Genomic DNA, 21,075 nt, shown 5'->3' on the forward strand with positions numbered 1-21,075 from the left:
ATTCCTCTCTGGTAGTTCCCCCCTTTTTCCATTTTTTGTACATATCCCTTTTAAATCTTAACTCAGTGAAAAGTTCTTTAGATAGCCACCCTAGCTTCTTTAGGCACCTTCCATGTTTCCGTCTCATTGGTATTGCCTGAAGTTGTGCTTTTAATATCTTCCTTTTAACCAACTCCCAACCATCATGAGCTCCCTTCCCTTTTAGTATTTCTGTCCATGGGATTTCACCCAGCGTTTCCCTAAGTGTTCTGAAGTCGGCTTTCTTAAAGTCTAGGATTTAAGTCTTGGTATGCTTGTTTGCTCCTGTCCATTGTATAATAAACTCCAGAAGAGCATGGTCACTCCCACCTAATGATCCTACCACTTCTACCCCACTAACCAGGTCATCACTATTGGTTAGGATCAGATCTAAAATGGCTGATCCTCTTGGGTGGACAAATCAGATTGGGTGGACAAATGAGATTAACTTCTCTCCCAGGCCTGTATTCCTCCTATCTTTCACATGGTGTGGTAACAAAGGCTATTAGATTTATATACCTGACATTGTAAAGCAGGTTTGTTGAGCTTTTCCCCACCTATGCCTTTAGCAGATATGTGACAAGCAGGAATTCAGCAGGTGGAGCAGTTCACAACATGCAGCTCTGGTGATGGAGGAAAAGGGTTGCCTGCTTGGTTGTGCTACTGTGAAAGGCGTAGGGCCCCTGCCAGAAAAAAGATAGCGGGGAACTTTCGTTAGTCAGTATGAGTTAGATAAGAAATGTCTGGCAATTTTCCAGCTAAAAAATGACATAGGAATGATAATGAGCGTCTTGTAACATCACAGGTAAATTTGAGCGCTTGGATGGTATGGTTTTATTAAGGGGGCAAGGAAAATTATCTCTTGCCAGAGGGAAGAAATGTGAAGGAGGCAGTAAACAAATATTGGTGTTATGTTCCTCTGAGGGCACAACAGCCCCAGCCAGTACAGCTATTTGGAGTTGTAGTCTAAAACATCTGGAGGGCACCAGGAAGGCTGACCTAAATTAATAAAAAAACATAGACATCTACCAGCAGTTTTATATTGTGAATTGCTAAACTTGCTCTGATACTCCCTCATACGGCGTATTTCAGTTTATGGGAGTGTTCTGTGTAAGTTGTGTGTGAATGTTATCTATTGAAGGACATAATGTGAAAGAAATGACTGCTACCGTATCAGTGTGGGATTTTCATTCACGTTTGCAAACCAATGAAAGCAAAAGCTGATTTAAGCCTCAGTTGCATAAAAAAAAAGCCCCAAGACTGCCTACCTGGGCAATATTATTTAGAAAAGCAACACAGAAATCTCTAGGCATGTGAAAATCACGCTTTGGCCTCAGGGTGGTGCCCAAGTACAGGAAATGTCTATGTAACAGAGTTTAGTTGGTGTTCCCAGGCGCCCTCCTTCAAATATTGTTAAAGAACACCTCCAATGGGAGGATGTTTATTGGAGACACAACTTTGGTTTCTTACCTTCCCTTTACCATAAGGTTCCAGGGCAACTTAAAATTCAGTTAAAAACAGTTTCAAACCAATTAAGGTCACAGGATTAGGGTAAGTCTTGAAAATATATATCTTAAGTGTCACAAAGACCAAGGCAGGGGTGAAACTAGGCTTTCTTTCACCAGGGTCAAAGACGCTGTTTGGCACACACACACCTGCACACGCATTAGCATACACATGCATACAAGCTGGGAGCCTCAATGTCACCCCTCTGCAAGGGACACCAGGGCAAACCCCAGCCATGGCTCTGGCCAAGGTAAAGAGGTGTGTCTTCTGCAGAAGGAATGTGGCACTTAACCCTTTCTGCACACATCTTTTCTTTGCCCAAAGCAACTTCCTCTCTGCATCAGGGGGTTGTAGCTAAACATGCCTTTTAGATACACAGGGTAGACAATTAGAGCTGAGAAACAGTGGCAGGGGAAGAGTTAAACTTATTCTCTTAAAAAGCAAACTGGGGCTGAAAGAAGGTCCCTTATGTTTCTTGTGAGTGATGTAAAGTTCAGGGAAACCTTAACACAGCATCACTTCCCCTTGGAGGAGGAGAGTGCACTGATCTCCATGTTTATTTAGCTACAAATTTTGGGGAATGATCCAGGAGGCATGTTATGACCTAAGCTACAGCCTTCCCAAGTCCATAGTGGTGGTAGTGAGCGACATGGTTCCTTCCCCTAGGGATAGGGGAGACACCCAAAGTCAGTTCTCATTTAAAGGTGAACCTAATTTGCCCTTTCTGAAACACTACGAGAACAAAGCCCCAGCTACCCCTCGAAATTCACATTTCTCTGAATTTTGAAGTACAGTTCTTCAAGCCAAGTAATGCGTTCAAAAATGTACATAGTAGGTTAAAGTGTGGATAAACATGTGTGCATATTAGTGTAAACAGCATACGAAGGTATTACAGTTAGGGAAAATTGATCTGCAAAATGATTGGTCAAAATTTTATACAAGCATGGGTATATTAGGAAAAATTAGCACTAAAATGTCGATGAATTTTCATGAGCACTTAAAAATTTCACAGAAATATGGACAGTGATCTTCCCACTGGAGAAATGAGAAACTGAGATTTGCTCACCCCTGCTGGAAACATATCAGTGCAGCTTGTATCGATGTCCCCAACCAGACTAGTTTTCATTATTCCACCTACTGAAGTACTGAAGTAGGCACCGACTGTGTGCTTGTGCTCTTTTCTTCAGGAAGGCTTTGGGGGTCTCTCCAGCTGCGGAGGACGTTGTCTTTGGAAATAAAAATGAGGTGATTGTTTCAGAAGTGGATCAGAAGCAGCATCTGCTAAAAAAAAAGAAACATGGAACACATTCTGTGAATAAGGACAGACAGGAGAAAAGTAAGCCTATGTACATATTACTATTTACTCTGGCTCTTGTACGCTCCCACTGCTAGTGTTTGAAACTATGTACACACGGCTTTGGCACAATTCATATCCTGTGGTTTCTTGATAAACACTGTTGTTCAAGCTATCTTCCATCCGATTTGAAAAGGAAAGCCACATTCATTTTGCAGTTAAGCTGAGGTGTGTATGCTTGAGGCAGCCGCTGAGCATGCTCAGATGACAGTTTTGTGAATAGGAAGTTTTGGGGGAGGGAATGCAGGCATGGAAAAACTGAACAGGTAATGTGCATCAGGTGAAGACACCCTTGCCCTCTCTTTGGTGTACACAGCAATGTGCAAATGTGATTTGAACCATGGTGGCAGAAACTACCTTGCTATGTTTTAAAGCCCTAATGTGTACATAGCCTAAGTCTCTTGCATGAACAAGCACTGAGCAAAACACACCAGGGATAAACCTCATTTGAAATGAATGGAGGCTGTGCAAGATGGGAGCAGCAAGTGCCATTGGCCATGGGCTGGACGTGTCAGGATGGGTGGGAAGCCTGGCAAAGGGAAGTGACGCAGCACCAGTGCAGCCCTAGGGAGAGGGGCCACAGGCCCTCCGTAGGGCAGAGATCCACATTCTTTCCAGTGTTTCAAAACAAGTTGCTGCTGTTGACTGCTAGGCAGCTCATAGTTTCCTCCCCCCAAGAGACCAGTTCCACTGCTGCCACCCCACCACCGCTCTCTTGGTGTTTTTGCAAAGAGGCAAACACGGGCGCACACACAACTTGTTTCTCTTTGTCTCCTGGCAGATGAGAAATCAGGAGGAGACAATGGAGGGTGTGAGGAAAACCGGAAAGGTGCGCCCAAGAAGAAAGTTCAGGGCAACGCCCACGTCCGCGTTGACCAAGAGGAAATGCAGAAGAAGGAGGAGGCAGACAGAGGAGGAAGTGGCTGCAGTGAGCTGAACGCTTCCTGCTGTTCCAGAGGGTTTTTAGGGAGGATGGGGGACAGATGGGGATGGGGGATCGAAGGCAGATCGGCCAGGCTGGCTTCAGAGCTCTGGTGGGCTGCAGCGCTCCTGCCGTTTTTGTGCACAGTCCACAGGGGAAAGCCCTGGACGTTTGGCGGGGATTGCTGCAACCTTAAATAACTTGCTGTAAGAACAAGAAAGTGAGCTGAGTGGCCCACTGCTTAAAAATAATAAAATGAACACCTACAAAGGAGGCTGCAGAGCTGTTGTTGTTAGATATTCCATTAATTATGGGGAAACTACCAAGGGTCTTGTGGCACCATAAAGACTATGATGGCAGTAGCTTTCTTTCTTGGGCTAGATTTCACCTGCATGAAATTGGCAGACTACCATAGTTGGGAGTATTGGAGGGTGGCGAGGGGGGTGTACTGTAGACAGTGGTCCAGAGGGCTGTGGAATATAAGAGGCTCTGTGACAATGCTTTTAAGCCAACCGTAAATGCAGGTAAGATGAGCACAGCAACCGCCATTCACAACAACAGTACTAATAGGTGACATTAGCACAGTGATCACTTTGTGAGGTTATTTTACCACCTGTAGTGGGAGAGGAAGCCATTCTCCTGATTTCTAGTTCAGCAGTTTCATTCTGCAGTCTCCTTTTCAAGGTCCTTTGTTGAATAATGATATTTTGGACAGTCGTAGAGTGCCTCGGGAGATTCAAGACCTCTCTCCCACTGGTTTCTGAGTTGTTACTGTCTTGGATGTCAGATTTGAGTCAATTTATTATTTTACATGAGGTTGCCTATCCTATGTATAGAGGGGGGAAAGCATAGATATTGGTCCGCAGGAGAAACAGAATCAGAATCCGCAGGAGAAAACAGAATCCACAGGAGAAACAGAATCAGAAACAATCATTGTATTAGGACCAACCAAAATATCAGAAAATCATGAGCACTTTTAAATTCTCCAGAACTTAAACATCCATCAGGCTGGATGTTGAGGAAAACAGCGGGGGCAGGGTGTGTGTGAGAGAGAATTTGGCATGATGTTGCAGCCACAAAGTATGCAATTTGTCATTGTGGCTTTAACATCATACCAGCTTTCTTCCTCTCTCTCTCCACCCTCCTTCAGTTTTCTTTAATATTCAGCCCTTCTGGCTATTTGCATTTTTGTTGTTATCGTTCTGTGTACAAGGAGAAAAGACATTATTGGCAGGCGATGGCATCTATCGCATTCAACAATGAGCAGGTGAATGTTTTGACTGGTGTTCAGCAAGGACAGGCTTACCACCCAAGGCACATGAGAAGGAAGTGCCATGGGCTGTAATTGTCTAAATGGGCTGTAAAATCATTGCTGATACTTTGGAGTAGCTTTAATTAGGAGCTGTACATGACAGCAAGTGGAGTTGTGTCACTTACTCTTCTTTGGTTGTCTTGGGCACAGCTGAAGCACCCTGCATTTCAGAATCCCTGAGTACCTTGGCTTGTGGAAGCCCCAAGGAAAAACCATAGATGGACCCACATCTAAAGAGTTGAAAGCCCCAGTCTCCTCAGAAGATAGGAACATATATCATCATATGGTAGCCCATAACATAGTTACAATTCATATTAAGACAGATTGCTTTAATCCCCTCTAACAGAAGCATAGCTGTCAAGTTTTTCCTTTTCTCGTGAGGAAGTCTATTCAGCATAAGGGAATTTCCCTTAAAAAAAGGGAGAACTTGACAGCTATGAACAGAAATATCCACCCACTTAGAGTTAGCCTGAGTGATGCTCATCTATTCCACCTGCACCTCCACCTTGTGCAGCTCCACGCATGTTCCATAAAGCTGAAGTCTGCTGTTTCATGATTTCCCCCCTTTCATCACTCTAGGCTGGTGCATGGCCTGGGTCCAGTGCTCTTATCCAACCTGTGAGAAGTGGAGGCGACTTAGCAGTGACATAGACCCATTGGTTCTGTCTGAGGACTGGACATGTAGCCAGAACCCAGGTAAAACAGAAGGGAAAGGCAAGCCTTTTCCTGTAGGGGCTGACAGACATTTGGCGGCCTCTCCTTCCCTCAGTTAAATATGAAAATTGTGACTGCTCAGTGTCCTGCAGAACCCCTGTCTGCCTGGGCAACCTGTGGCTCTCCAGATGTTTTTAAACTCCAGCTCCCATTAGTCCCAGCCAGCATGGTCAGTAGTCCGGAAAGTTGTAGTCCATAAATCAGGTGAAGGGAAATACTACTTGAGAAGCTAGAGGGCTGCTGCCAGTCAGAATAGACTAGACTTGGACAACAGCTCCCATTAGCCCTGGACTGATAAAGAGTTACAGCCCCAACATTTGGAAGGCACCAGGTTTGGGAAGACTGGAGTATCAGTCTGACCCAGGTGGCCCAATGAACATGAGATTATAAGGCATCACCATCATCATATGCCCTTGACCATTGTAAAATCTACCCTTTCAAAATGAAGGCGTCTTGTGGGAGTCTAGAACCTCTTCCAGTCACTGCAATGGGTTGCTTTTGGTGCCTTCTCTATGAGTTATTTTGTTTTGCTGCTGTCACTATGTATTGTACCTTCGGCATCAATGACATTGATGTCGAAATCCAGCATCGCCTGAGCTATGCGAGTGCGTCTTTCTCCCGATTGAAGTGGAGAGTGTTTGAGGACCGGGACATTCGCAGGGAAACCAAAATGCTTGTTTACAAAGCTATTGTACTACCAACCTTACTATATGCTTGTGAAATATGGACCACTTATAAATGCCATCTCCAACTCCTCGAAAGATTCCATCAATGGTGTCTCTGAAATTTTTTACACATCACTTGGGAAGACAGGCGAACTAATATCAGTGTACTGGAAAAAGCAAAGATCACCAGTGTTGAAGCAATGATTCTTCAACATCAACTTCGTTGGACTGGTCATGTGAATGCCTGATGATCGTCTTCCAAAGCAACTACAGTACAGTACTCTATTCCAAACTTACAAATGGAAAGTGTAATGCTGGTGGTCAACAAAAGAGGTTTAAAGACTGTCTCAAGGCAAATCTTAAAAAGTGTAGTATAAACACTGATAACTGGGGAAACAGCTCCAGTTGGAGAACAGCCTTTACCAAAGGTGTCAATGGGCTTTGAAGAAACTTGATCTCAGGACGCAAGGGAGAAACGTGCTAAGAGGAAGGCACGCTTGGCAAATCCACACCGTGATCAACTCCCGCCTGGAAACCAATGTCCCCACTGTGGAAGGACGTGTGGATCCAGAATTGGCCTCCACAGTCCCTTACGGACCTATTGTTAAAACCGTGTTTATGGAAGACAATCTTACTCGGGCTACGAGTGATCGCCAAAGAGAAGAGAGTATTGTACCTTATGCAGCAGTACAAAAGGAAGGGTCCCTGCCCCAAAGGGGCTTGTATTCAGTAAAGGGGAGGGAGAGATGAAAAGGGGGAGGGGGAGAAAAATGCATTTATTTCAATTACACAGACTTCCCAGATTCTTTTCAGCGGGGTATTTATTTTCCGTTGCAGATCTCGAGCACAACAGCTGCAGCATTCCAGAGGAAACATGGTCAGGGTCTGAAAACGAGGTGGTCTATGCTGTTTATATTCCTGGGTCAATCGTGTGGGCCAAGCAATATGGATACCCATGGTAGGGAAGGAACACACAACTCTTGGGTGCTTCAATGTAGACAGAGGTCTGATATCACAAATGAGTCATAGAAGCTGCGTACACACTGTACCTTTAAAGTAGATTCAAAGCACATTATTTCCCATAGAGAATTCTGGGCACTGTACTTTTCCTTTCACAGAGTTACAGTTCCTGACAGCACCCTTTAACAAACTACAGTGCCCAGAATAATGAGTGGGGGAAATGTGCTTCAAATGTATTTTAAAGGCATAGTGTGTACGCAGCCTCAGATACTGCAAATTATAGCATTTGATTTTCTGTGGATTAAGTGGGAAGAAAAATGGGCTGGCATTTTGATGCTGATGAAGTTATGTAGACGCATGGATGAGCAGCAGCACCCATCCCACAACAAACAATCATGCTTTTTACTATGTTTTTACCATTGGATGTTTTGTAAAGTGTTTCTAATGTTGTACACTGCCCTGAGATCTTTCGGTGAAGAATGGTATATAAATTGAAATGATAATAATAATAATAATAATAATAATAATAATAATAATAATAATAATAATAAGGTCCCCCTTTGTCCTTAACATAGGCAGAGATCCTCAATATGTGTTACAGGGATGCAAGTCCCATTGAAACAAATGAGAGTGCCAAATTAGAAAGAGGGAGCCATAAACACAGCAGGGTTTATTTTTTTAAAAAACGGGCTTCAGTATATTGTGCAGTGCAATGGCAAGAAAGTATTGATTGTGTAGGCAGCACACTACACCGTGCTAAACAAACCAGTTTTCCATTGCCAACTTATCGTCAGGCTTGGAGCACAAAACAATAGTCCCAGCACCAGTTAACCAACACACACACACACACACACACACACACACCACACAAACCAAGGCAAAAATACACCTGCCCAGGTCTCTCAGAGTGAAAAACCCAGTTTTTCTCTGCTGTACTTAAATCTCAGCTCCTGCAGTTTTTTCAGCTGCTGAAAGGCTTAGCCAAAATAGCCAATCTTTCTTAGCACCCTTGCCAGTACAGCAGCTGCAGTCTTTTGACAGAAAAACTGGCCAAGAATGGGGCCTCTAAGCCACAGAAAGGGGAGCTCCCCAGAAACACAGCTTTACTTACCGGTAGATGCCTACCACATCTCTGGGCTTTATAGAATCATAGAATCTTAGAGTTGGAAGGGACCCCAAGGTTCATCTAGTCCAACCCCCTGCGATGCAGGAATCTCAGCTAAAGCATCCATGACTGATGGCCATCCAACCTCTGTTTAAAAACCTCCAAGGAAGGAGAGTCTACCACTTCTCATGGGAGTCTGTTCCACTGCTGAACAGCTCTTACTGTCAGAAAGTTTTTTCGAATGTTTAGTCAGAATCTCCTTTCTTGCAACTTGAAGCCATTGGTTCGAGTCCTACCCTCCAGAGCAGGAGAAAACAAGCTTGCTCCCTCCTCCATGTGACAACCCTTAAGATATTTGAAGGTGGCTTTCATATCTCCTCAGTCTTCTCTTTTCCAGGCTAAACTTACTCAGCTCCTTCAAGCGCTGCTTATAAGGCTTAGTTTCCAGACCCTTGATCATCTTGTCTGCCCTCCTCTGCATGTGTTCCAGCTTGTCAACATCCTTCTTAAATTGTGGTGCCCAGAATTGGACACAGTATTCCAGGTGTGGTCTGACTAAGGCAGAATAGAGTGGTACTATTACTTCCCTTGATCTGGACACCATACTTCTGTTGATGCAGCCTATAATAGCATTAGCTTTTTTTGCTGCTGCATCACACTGTTGCCTAATGTTGAGCTTATGGTCCACCAAGACCCCTAAATCCTTTTCACATGTACTACTAGTAAGCCAGGTGTCCCCCATCCTATATTTGTGCATCTGGTTCTTCCTGCCTAAGTGCAGAACCTTACATTTGTCCCTATTGAAATTCATTTTGTTGGCTAGTGCCCAGTTCTCCAATCTGTTAAAGTTATTTTGAATTCTGATTCTGTCTTCTGCTGCATTAGCTACCCCTTCCAGTTTGGTGTCATCTGCAAATTTGATGAGCATCCCCTCAATTCCTTCATCCAAATCATTTATAAAAATGTTAAACAACAACAACGGGTCCCAGAACCCTGTGGCACCCCACTTGTCACTTTTTTTGCAGGCTGATGAGGAACCATTAATGAGTACTATTTGTGCTATCCTCACAACAACCCTGTAAGGTAGGTTAGACTGAGACATTGTGATTGGCCTAAGGCAGTGATGCATAGCTGCCAAGTTATCCCTTTTTTTCAGGGAAATTCCCTTATGCTGAATAGGCTTCCTCGTGAGAAAAGGGAAAACTTGGCAGCTATGCAGTGATGGCCAAACTTGGCCCTCCAGCTGTTTTGGGACTACAATTCCCATAATCCCTGACCATTGGTCCTGTTAGCTAGGGATGATGGAAGTTGTAGTCCCAAAACAGCTGGAGGGCCAAGTTTGGCAATCAATGGCCTAAGGTCACCCAATGACTAAGTGGTGATTTGAATCCAGGTCCTGTCATTTGTAGTCTTCCTCCATCCCATTCAGTTTTCCTCATGCATCATGTCTTTTTAGGATTTACTGCTGGTTTTTGCAAGCCACACTGGGAACCTTTTTGCCTAGAAAGTGGATTTATAAATGCTTAAAATACTGTAAATAAAAAGCAGCCTGACAATCTAACCACTAATTGCTCCTGGAATTGCCTCTTTTTGTTTCCCTCAGTGTCGAATTTTAGCTATCAAAAGAAAAACCAATGGAGCTGGGTAATCAAAGTCTCCCCACTCCCTACCAGGAACTAGCATTGAAGCAATTAAGAAAGGCTATTGAGAGGAGGCAATTAATAGGCTATTCCTCACTAAGGCCCTACTAATCAGGAAGCAATAAAACAGACTGAACTTGCAAACAGGAAGCATTTAATTAAAGGCACAGAATCCCTGAAAAGCCTCAATAGCACTTGACCCACACAGGTCAGGGAGACACCACAGTGATGTTTTATTGCAAAAACAATATGCACCACCACAAACCATGTCTGAGAAAACAAAGGAGAGCAACATAGAAAAATCCTGGTATGCAACAACTGACTGCTCCATAAGAAGTATGTGAGCAAAGGATGACAATTGTAGAGAGACAGACTACTGCAGAAGCAACCACTGTATGAGATCACTATGCATCTCCTTTTGTTGACACTAGCCCTTTGCAGGTGTGATGAGAGAGAAGGGATGCACTTGCTAGTCCTGCCTCTTCCATGACATCTGTATGCCCAGATTCACCACTTTCCTTGCATTGGCGGTACAAGAGATTTGGGATGCTTCTGCATGCAGCTTAGAGCCCTGATCCCACACCTCCATGAGAGCTTCTGTGAGAAAAGCAGACCTTTACTCTCAGTGCATGCAGAGTGGCGGGTCCAGGCATAGGGATGCAATGGATGCTAAGGAAACAAACCTCTGCTCTTCCTCAGGCAAGTTCTGTGTGATAACTGAATGGCTTCCCTCTGCAGAAGCCATGCTGATTATTCCTTAGCAAGGCTTGTTCTTCTATAATATACGATCTGTATACTTAACATTTGAAGCATTCAAAATACCTTTCCATCAATTTACTTCTGGATTGAAATTGGTATTGCATATTTTGTCTTCCAGTCCTCCCAGAAGGTAAAAGGTTAAAAAAAAAGGTCCTCCCAAAGAATATTTTACTATTTTAATAGTAACCTTTTTTAGTTAAAAGATGAACAAATTGACATTTGAGGTCTTCAAAAGGTCTTTTGGGGTCATATGGAAGCTTCAAAACATTTCCCAGTCCTAATGGGGCTTCAAAACATTTCCCAGTCCTCTGTTAACAGCTAGCAGAAGCTAGGGTTGGCCTGGCGGTGTGTTCATTATAGTGTCTTTTGCTCTTTTCCAACCATGTGTTTATAGGTGGCCTGGGATTATAGAGGCTGATCCAGACATTGGAGAGTACTTCCTATTCTCTTCTCAGGCAGATTCACTTCCTGTTAAGTATTATGTATATTTATTCTATATTGTGCTTGCATGTTAGTGGGATAAATCTGACTTTATCCCTAAGGCAATTACATCTCAGCTCCAGGTGAAAGGTTCTTACCCACATTAGTCCTTATCTGAGATGTGCTCACACACTATCTCTCACAGGCATGGCCACCCACCACAACTGACACGCTCTCTTGTTTCCATTCCCATTTCAGTGCAAGTACCATGTGACCTTCTTTGGCAGCTCTGTGACCCGGGCTTGGATCTCTGCTTCCATGCTGAGGAACTTTCAGGAATCTTATGTGAAGGGAAATGGTGTGGTAAGTGGGGCTTTTTGCTAATAGTGGTTTATTCACAAAATAAGGTGTCCCAGTCTCCATCAGGTTATGGGTTCTAAGAGGGTCCAATGAATAGGAGGTGCCTTTTGAAAGGGAGCAGAGATCTGGAGGAAGTCACAAACAATAGCTGGGAAAAGTGAAGACTTCCTGATGCTTGCTCTTTTGCGGGTGGGATTCAGACCGGTCGCATTCGGGCATAAGAACATAAGAAGAGCCTTCTGGATCAAGGCAATATGGCCCATCTAATCCAGCATGCTGTTCTCACAGTTGTCAATCGGATGTACCAGTGAGAAACCCACAAGCAGGATTCTAGCACAAGAGCCCTCTTCCCCTCCTGTGGTTTCCAGCAACCGGTATTCAGAAACATTGCTGCCTCCAACTGTGGGGGCAAAGCATAACCATCATGGTTAGTAACCATCAATATAGCCCTCTCCTTCTTGAATTTGTCTGATCCTCTTTTAACGCCATCCAAGTTGGTGGCCATCCCTGCCTCCTGTAGGAGCGAGTTCCATAGTTTAATTACCGGTATGTGCTGTGTGAAGTACTTCACTTTGCACGATTAAAGTGGAGTGGGCACTCTTGTGGAACAAACCTGCTTCCCTCTAAAAAAAGAAGAAGAAGCAGATGTTATGCAGTAAGGAAAATGACAGGAAAATGCACTGGAAATTATGGGATAACATTTGCTTGATACAACATTGTATATCCTCCCTGCAAACAAATTAAAATGAGTGGTCAATAAACAGGTTGTCTGCAAGCTGCCAAAATCTGCTGGCAAAGCTGGTGTGTGTGTGTGATTTCTGCAAGCTTCTTAATCTTAAAATCAGAGGAGAACTTTGTCCCTGTCCCCCATTCCCTGCATCTGCAATCCAGCCCTGCAATTTGGAAAGACAGTTGCCTGATTAGGCCCCAGCTGCACAATGAACCTGGATTAATTTCAGAGTTGTCCGGCTATCATGACTTCCCCCAAGGCACCTTGGGAATTGTCGCTCTAGGAGGGTCAATTTAGGTGCAGTAGTGGCAGATCTATGTATTTAAACTCAGATTTGCTCCCGACGTGTAGAAAGAGGAGCAAAAGTGGCATGCGGCTAAGGAATGCAGAATTCCCCCCCTCATCTGTTTCTTACTTCCCCGCAGCCACCTTTCCCACGCATAGAGGAGAAAAGCTTTGGGAGTGACAGACTCTGGGGAGGTAAACCACACATGGGCCAAGTGTTTAGCACACACCCCATTGAACAGCCTTACTAGAAAAATTAACCAATAAGCTGAAACTGACACGGGGACAAATAGAAGAAGACGGCTTCACCCCGGTATGACTCCCCTTTATCACATACCCAGCCCAACAAGACAATGACAAGAATCCACCAACAGCATACAAATCAATATGGCTAACCTGATCCAAAACACCCACCCACCCCACTCACATAAGAAACAAAGACCACCACAGCCAACCACAAATGAACAACCATACCCTAAGCCAACCCCAATATCTCTCACCACCAAAAGAACACAAGCAAACAGAGAACCTGCACAAGCAACGTTGACAAAACCCCCACATACATTAAGTAAAATAGAAACATCGTCTCCCCACCCCCACCCATCTTTCCCCCATCTACCTCTTTCCCCCTTTTCTTCCCAATGTCTCAACAAATGAAACTGACTTGTAAAAATGGTATGAGAGACATTGCACATATTTCTGTAAATCAAGAAAATCTTTAATTAAAAAAGAAGCAGCAGCATCCACACACAGTCTCTCCCTCTCCCTCACTTCTTAAATCATAGCTATGTTCTGTATTTTCTTTTTGAGGCCAAGCTAAAGAACAAAGGTGACAAGAGGGATTTTGAAGCTGCTGTGAAGATGGCAAACGAAGCAGAGCAATTAAGCATTCAGGTGTGACACAGGCAGGCTCCCTGAACCACCCCACCCAATGTACCTAGGTTGATTTCTCTCTGGAATAATTTCATCCTTTGCTTTCACACTTTTTGCAGAGAGTCCAGAGGATGTTATTGGCAGATCATTGGAGCCCAATATCTTCTGTGTTCTCCTGTATTTTCTCAGACATGATCTGTGTAGCAATTTTTGTATGGAATGAAATGGAAATCTTATTGATTTATTTAGAATATCCCACTTTACAGCCAAGAAGAGCTATCAAACCAACTTACAAAACATTCTTGCAATGGAAAATCCCATTCTAGTCTTTTATCAGAAATAGAAATAACATGAGATTCTTAAGGATGCATTTCCTGCCATCATACTTGATCTTCCCTGCTGTTGCCCTCTAAACTCTGCCTACTAGGCAGCAGGGCCCATTGGGAACCTTGGAGGCAAGTGAGTGATTGAGCAGCTGGAGCTCGCTCAGATTTCAGCACCATCCTGTGTGCTGTGGGGTAGCAAAGGTTATTGTGGGTCTTTAGAGCCACTGATTAAAAAAAAATTAAGAAGCTGCTCCCAGCTTTGGCCCGTCATTGCTTTCTGTTGTGGGATTCTTGATACATTGCTCCTTAATTAGTCATTTTATGTTCCCTGTGACTAATGTTTGTGTGTGGGAACAACAAGGGGAGAGGACTTCCTTTCGTCATTTCATTTCATTTCATTTTCTATCATCACTAGCAACTTGCAGCAGCTGAATAGCAGCCTAGCAAGCCCTTGTGCTAATGCACAGCTCCCCATTCATTATCTGTGGGTGTATTCTGTGAATCCCATTTTGAATGAGTGGAGGAAGCGCAATACCACTGCTTGCACAATTTTTTTTGTTTTGTTTTAACTTTTAGAATCCCCTTATGAGCCTTTTCTTTCCTCACCTAAAATCTGCTGTGGTGTAAAATGTGCGGCCACACAAGGTGAACTGCTGCTGTTAAATGAGGAAGTTGTCTAGCTCCACTGTTGGTTTTGCATCCCTTCTCCGTGGATAAGACCACTATACATCAGGGGCTGATAGTTTTGCCCTGGGTCTGGATTACTAATCTACATGAATGTTCTTAACCCAATCCAACCCAGATCCAATAGCAAGGAAGAAATCCGTGCACTCAGATGCATAGAATAATAGAACTGTATGGTTGGAAGGTACCCCAAGGGTCATCTAGTCCAACCCCCTGGAATGCAGGAATCTCAACTAGATCATACATGACAGATGACCATCCAACCTCTGCTTCAAAACCTCCAAGGAAGGAGAGTCTCATGGGAGTCTGTTCCACTGTCAAGCAGTTCTTCCTAAAGTTTAGTTGGAATCTCCTTTCTTGTAACTTGAATCCATTGGGTTGGGTCCTAGCCATGAATATATTATGTGTGGGGAAGAAAATCCTAGCTTAAGCCAACTGGGGCTTCTAGTTGAGCAGGGCTAGTTTATAATGCCAAGGTTTGGAATCTGTGGCATAAGAAGAGAGTGCTTCTGAGGCCATGCAGAGATAGCCTATGCTCTGAGTTGCCATACATTTGGAGCTGGGGCAACTGACCTCCAGGGCAAAAGACATGGCAGCTGGGAGCCCCAGCCTTTCTCTCCAATTAGAAATTGGGTACTAATTGAAGTATATCAGTACTACAACACCTACTTTTCTCTTTCACCGCACCAGGAGAGAATAAGGATATTCGGATTCTGTAACCGATTCAGCAGGAGAGAGTCACCTAAAAACAACAGAGACTTGAAAGGTACCTTGATATGCAGGATGGGGTCAGAAGTCAGAATATTGTCAGACAAGCTGAAAGACAGGACCCCCCCCCCTGCACTCTTTGTTCCTTTTTGCATCGTAGATCATGTACACGTTACCTGTAAGCCTCCTGCCAAGAGGATTCGAGAACCAAGAGGTGGGAAGAAAAATGTATCAACATCAAACAAGAGCCAAGAAAAGGTTGGTTCAGTCTTTGCAGAATAAGTCTGCCCCAACTCATAGCCGCGGACATGCCTTGGACCTGGTGTTTACCTCTATGGATGTTGGTGATCTGACACTAAGTAAAAGCGAAACTAAAGAACTGGACTTCTCCACAACCCTTCCCCTCTGCAGGGAGGTGGGACTGATTCAGATGGTCCGCCCCCGCCACTTAATGGATCCAAATGGTTTCCAGAGAGTGGTAGGGCCTCGGTCCAGTATACCTGAAAGAACATCTCCACCCCCATTGTTCTGCCCGGACACTGAGGTCCAGTGCCGAGGGCCTTCTGGCTGTTCCCTCGTTGTGAGAAGCCAAGTTGCAGGGAACCAGGCAGAGGGCCTTCTTGGTAGTGGCGCCCGCCCTGAACACCCTCCCATCAGATGCCATAGAGAAAAACAACTACCAGATTTTTAGAAGACTTCTGAAGGCAGCCCTGTTTAGGGGGGCTTTTAATGTTTAATAGCTTATTTTATTTTATTTTTCTGTTGGAAGCCACCCAGAGTGGCTGGGAAACCCAGCCAGATGGGCGGGGTATGAATAAATTATTATTATTATTATTATTATTATTATTATTATTATTATTATTATTTCACTATTAGAAATGTTTGGGCATCTCCCCCTTTTAACAATGTGGCTGCTGCAGAAGGCCCCTTTATATATTTTCCTAACAGTCCATTGTGAGGAAGGTAGATGTTATTGGCCTAGGGAAGTTTTAATAGGTCCATCATGTTCTCTCTTTTAACATTAACAAATAGTATCTTTCTCCTAGCTTCTGCCTGAGACACCAGTGATGAAATCTGATGGAGATTTCAAAAAGAAAATCAATATAAAAGGTGAGGTTTTGACCAGTCACCCTCCTCAGCAACCTCAAACTCAGGCCTCTCTTCTCTTTTAAGCTATGTGCCATAACTATGAGTGCAAGCTAGCGTAGGCTACTGGCAGGATCAACTTGGGGCTCTTCCAAACTGGTGTGTGGGTTTTGGAGGTGGGGCAGGGTGTATTCTGTAACATGTCATTGATGCAATCAAGACTATAGTTTCCGCTTTATTAATAGTTCAGCTGTACTTCCCCAATGCTACCATGTTGTTCCCATCTGTAGGGGCAACTTTTGTGCTGCAGTAAAACAAAAACAGGGCAACAGGCACCCTGGAACATTTGTGTTTATTAATTATTTATGTATGCAAATATTTAGAAACTGCACTTTTGTAAAAAGGAGAGAGATACAGTACAACCTGAAAACACAACACTGCAGTAAAAACAATTTTAAAATGTCAGGCACATCAGTAAAAGCTGGTTGGCAAAGAATCTGAGGTTTGAAAGGCCCATTTAAATACAGTGGTACCTGGGTTTACAAACTTAATCTGTTCCGGAAGTCTGTTCTTAACCCAAAACCGCTCTTAAACACAGGCGCACTTTCCCTAATGAGGCCTCTCACCGCCAGTACCCTTCCACCGTTCGGATTCCATTCTTAGACCGAGATAAAGTTCTCAAACCAAGACACTATTTCCGGTTTTGCGGAGTTTGTAAACCAAATCGTTCTTAAACTGGACTGTTCTTAAACCGAGGTATCACTGTAATACGATTTTTAGAAGACATCTGAAAACAAACAGGGATGACTCCTAATGAACCTCTACTAGCGAGGTGTTCCACTGGGCAGGGAGTTTCACAGGGCTCAGTCCCTGGTAAAGGCCACCAGAACCTCAGGGGCATGTGGGGTCTCCAAAAGTGCCCATCAGAAGACCTCTTTGATTGAGGTGTAGCATAAGGAACCAGGTGGTCCTTAGGGTACTTTAGGCTCAAACTGTTTAGGGCTTTGGGAATTAACACAAATACCTTGAATCCAGCCCTCTGGCAGATTGCTAACCAGTGCGGTCTGCTCAGCAGCAGAGTGGTATGTTGCCAGTAGTCTGCTCCTGTGAGCAGTCTGGCCACCACGTTCTGCGCTAGCTGCATCTTCTGGACCAGCTTTTCTCAACCTTGGGCCGCTAGATGTTGTACTACAACTCCCACCATCCCTGACCACTGCTAGCTGGGGATGGTGGGAGTTGTAGTCCAACAACAACTGGGGACCCAAGGTGGAGAAAGGCTGTTCTGGACCATATAGAAGGGCAGCCGCATGTAAAACATGTTGCAGTAATCATGCTTTTGGGGTTATCAGTGCATGAACTCCTGGGGTCAGGCTGTCCTAGTCCAGGAGTGGTTGCAGCTGGCATACCAACAGAAACTGGTGGAAGGCACTCCTAGCCACAGAGGTCACTTGGGCCTCTAATCACAAAGATGGATTCAGGAATACCTCCAAGCTGTGAACCAGATCCTTGGGGGGGGGGGAGTGCTACCCTGTCTAAAACAGGCAGTTGACCTTTACCCTGGACACAGGAGCCACCCACCCACAAGGCCCCCATATTTCTAGGTGTCAAGGTCAGCTTGTTGGCCCACATCCAGTCCACCACTGCATCCAGGCACCAGTCCAGGGCTTGCACAGTGTCTCCTGACTCAGATGTAATGGAGAAATAGAGTGTCATCAGTATACAGATGACATCTTGCACCATGCATCCTAATGACTACTCCCCGTGGCTTCATATAGGTGTTGTGTAGCATGGGGGCGGGACTTGACAGGGTAAGCACCAGGGCCCCCAAAGAGTATTGTCTCTACTTGGGACATGATCCTGCAGGATAGGAAGAGAAGCACTGTGGCACAGTGCCACCAGTTCCCATCCCGCAGAGTCAGCCCAGAAGGATACCATGGTCAATAGTATCAAAAATTGCTGAGAGATCGAGCAGAAAGAGCAGAGTTGCACTCTCCCTGTTCCTTTCGCTATAAAGGCCATCTATCAGGGGAACCAAGGCTGATTCGGTCCTGAACCCAGGTCTGAGCCCAGACTGGGATAGATCTAGGTCAGGCATAGGCAACCTTGGCTCTCCAGATGTTTTGGAACTACAACTCCCATGATCCCTGACCACTGGCCCTGTTAGCTAGGGATCATGGGAGTTGTAGTTCCAAAACATCTGGAGAGCCAAGGTTGCCTATGCCTGATCTAGGTGATCAGTCTCATCCAGGAATGTTTGCAGTTGTTCTGCCACAACCTTCTCTATTGCCTTCCCCCAAAAGGGGACATTTGTGACCAAGTGATAGTTGTTAATTGGGTCTATAACCAGCTTCTTTAGTAGTGGCAGCACTGTCACCCCCTTTAAAGGGGCAGGCACCTCTCCCTCGCACAGTGAAACATTCACTACATCTTGGACCCACCTGATCAAGCCCACACAGCTTGTTTTCACCTGCCCTGAAAAGCAGAGTTCCATAGGGCATGTAGTCGGGCACATACCTGCCGGTACCTTGAAATGTTATGAAAAGTTACAGGATTTTAGCAGGAAGGTATGGGGCATACACCAGTTGCAAACAAAGCAGTGTGACCTCCCTGAAACTTCTGCAGGCACAAGCAGCATTGAAAGTCTGCTGGTTTGTAACCGCCCCATAACATCATGAGCACAAAGCATGATGCATACTCAATAAAAAAAGATATCTGGAGGCGCCCCAGGCTGGGGGTTAACCTTAAATCCATCAAAAAGAAGAAGGAAAGTAGCATATATACAACTTGTTCACACAGGGGCAAAAAAAAGCAATCCATCAACTGAAGGTACCTCACTTTCGTCAAAGAGGAGCAGGAAAGAGATTGCAGTCCCCAAAGCTGCTGCTGTGCCGAAAGGATCTGTCCAAACGAAGGCACATTGGGATGCTCAAAAAGGTAAGAAAGCGCTCCTTGCTCTGTACGTGAGAAACCTAAAAAGTTTGCTGCTATGTGAGCCTAGAAGCACAACTAGGAATGAAATCCCAAGTTGTGAAGCCTTTTTGTTATTAGTTCAATAGTTGTCTGACATTCTATTTAGCAGCCAGCAAAGGAAGGCAGTAGAAGGGGCTGTTTTGCTCTGGCAAGACGGGTTGTTCTACGCCTTAGATACGGGAGAGGATATTGTTCTCCTCATGCAGGATAACTCTTTGGGGAGATCTTCACTGGTTTTTGTGTTCTTCTCAAGGTTCTAAGAGCTCATTCGCTGCGCCATTGGCTAAGAGTGCCAAAGCTGAGCAGCTCAGCTCTTGCAGAGACAGCAGCAGCCCTTCCTTAGTGCTCTCCAGTTATCCAAGCAACAGATACAGTATGAGCAAGGTTGATGTCTCCCCAGTGACAGAAACGGAACTGATGTTGAACAGGGGTGTTGTGGGTCTTGAGGAGTCAAGTGAAGCCGTGGTCCAGGAGAAAGAAGAAGATGAAACCTTCAGCAGCCAGGAGATGGCTGTCTTTGCTGAGGAGAAGGATTATCACTCTTCTGATGACTTTTCCTTGGTCTTGTTTGAAGAGTAGCCTTTCAGAAAGGGGTGTGTCCTGACCTCAAGTGTAAAGGGTGGATAATTTATTCATCTAGATAAGCCTTTGCCACCCAGCCTGGTGCCTTCTAGGTGTTGTGGACTACAACTCCCATCAGCCCCAGACAGAATATCTGGAGGGCACCAGGTTGGGGATGGCTGCTAGATCTTACGAAAGATAGTCGTGAGTTTGAGAGCACTGATGGAAAGTAGACAACGAAGCATAGCAGAGGATGTGGGGAAAAGGTTCTTGCAGCTTGAGTTTAATCCATCTTGAGTTTAATCCACCTAGGAAGTTTGTGACAGCTTGTTTTTAAACAGGGCTGTGAAAATTCCCCTTTCCCGTTCCTTGGTTAAACAGGCAACTGGAATCACAGCTATAAACAAGACAAGGAATGTAAATTCACCCTTTAATAAATCTGATTGACTCGTTTAGAACTTAGTGCAAAAGAGAAACCAGGTGAAATGGCAATCAAAATTTAGTTGTTGTTTCCCACCCATTTGGAAGTTTACATCTTGTCTGTGTCTGTGTTTAAAGATGTACAACTTTTTTCCTAATTGTTTTTAATTACAATTCAGCAAAGCTCTATTAAAATCTGGTTTTGGATCTAACCGAGTGTCCTCCTGTTTTACCGATATCATAAATGCTAGAAGCATGGTTGCACACTTGTACGGAGTGGAATTTGCTGCCAAGGAGTGTGGTGGAGTCTCCTCCTTTGGAGGTCTTTAAACAGAGGCTTGACAGCCATATGTCACGAATGCTTTGATGGTGTTTCCTGCTTGGCAGGGGGTTGGACTGGATGGCCCTTGTGGTCTCTTCCAACTCTGATTCTATGATTCTATGACTGATAAAATGTACAACACACACACAGCTACCCCCAGTTGGGAGGACTAATTAAAGTCACTCATTCACACAAACATAGACTATGGAATGATAGGCTGTTGTGTGCAACAAAGGCACTAACAAGTTTGTATCAGAAAGCTTTGTATTTAACTTCTGAGCATCAGCCTGATCTTATTAAAGTTTTATTCAAGGTGCAACGGCACACGGCCAGCAGACCAGGGCTGGGGAACCTGTGGCTTTCTCAGTGTTGTAA

General features: G+C 44.6%; 1 protein-coding gene across 1 annotated transcript in view; it reads left to right on the top strand.

Moving 5' to 3' along the window:
• ZCWPW1 (zinc finger CW-type and PWWP domain containing 1) overlaps nucleotides 1-20,814 on the top strand; it is a 28,162-nt gene extending 7,348 nt beyond the window's left edge. The window contains exons 4-15 of the mRNA XM_060281396.1: nucleotides 2,712-2,860; nucleotides 3,660-3,806; nucleotides 5,692-5,808; nucleotides 7,329-7,449; nucleotides 11,350-11,425; nucleotides 11,634-11,738; nucleotides 13,561-13,644; nucleotides 15,324-15,399; nucleotides 15,502-15,599; nucleotides 16,388-16,451; nucleotides 19,224-19,474; nucleotides 19,572-20,814. Of these exons, the coding sequence (XP_060137379.1) occupies nucleotides 2,712-2,860; nucleotides 3,660-3,806; nucleotides 5,692-5,808; nucleotides 7,329-7,449; nucleotides 11,350-11,425; nucleotides 11,634-11,738; nucleotides 13,561-13,644; nucleotides 15,324-15,399; nucleotides 15,502-15,599; nucleotides 16,388-16,451; nucleotides 19,224-19,474; nucleotides 19,572-19,976 (1,693 nt within the window). The 3' untranslated portion in view covers nucleotides 19,977-20,814. The remainder of the gene's footprint in view (nucleotides 1-2,711; nucleotides 2,861-3,659; nucleotides 3,807-5,691; nucleotides 5,809-7,328; nucleotides 7,450-11,349; nucleotides 11,426-11,633; nucleotides 11,739-13,560; nucleotides 13,645-15,323; nucleotides 15,400-15,501; nucleotides 15,600-16,387; nucleotides 16,452-19,223; nucleotides 19,475-19,571) is intronic.
• The last annotated feature ends 261 nt before the right edge of the window (nucleotides 20,815-21,075 follow it).

Source organism: Zootoca vivipara, chromosome 13 (assembly GCF_963506605.1).
Source record: "Zootoca vivipara chromosome 13, rZooViv1.1, whole genome shotgun sequence".
NCBI lineage: Eukaryota > Metazoa > Chordata > Lepidosauria > Squamata > Lacertidae > Zootoca > Zootoca vivipara.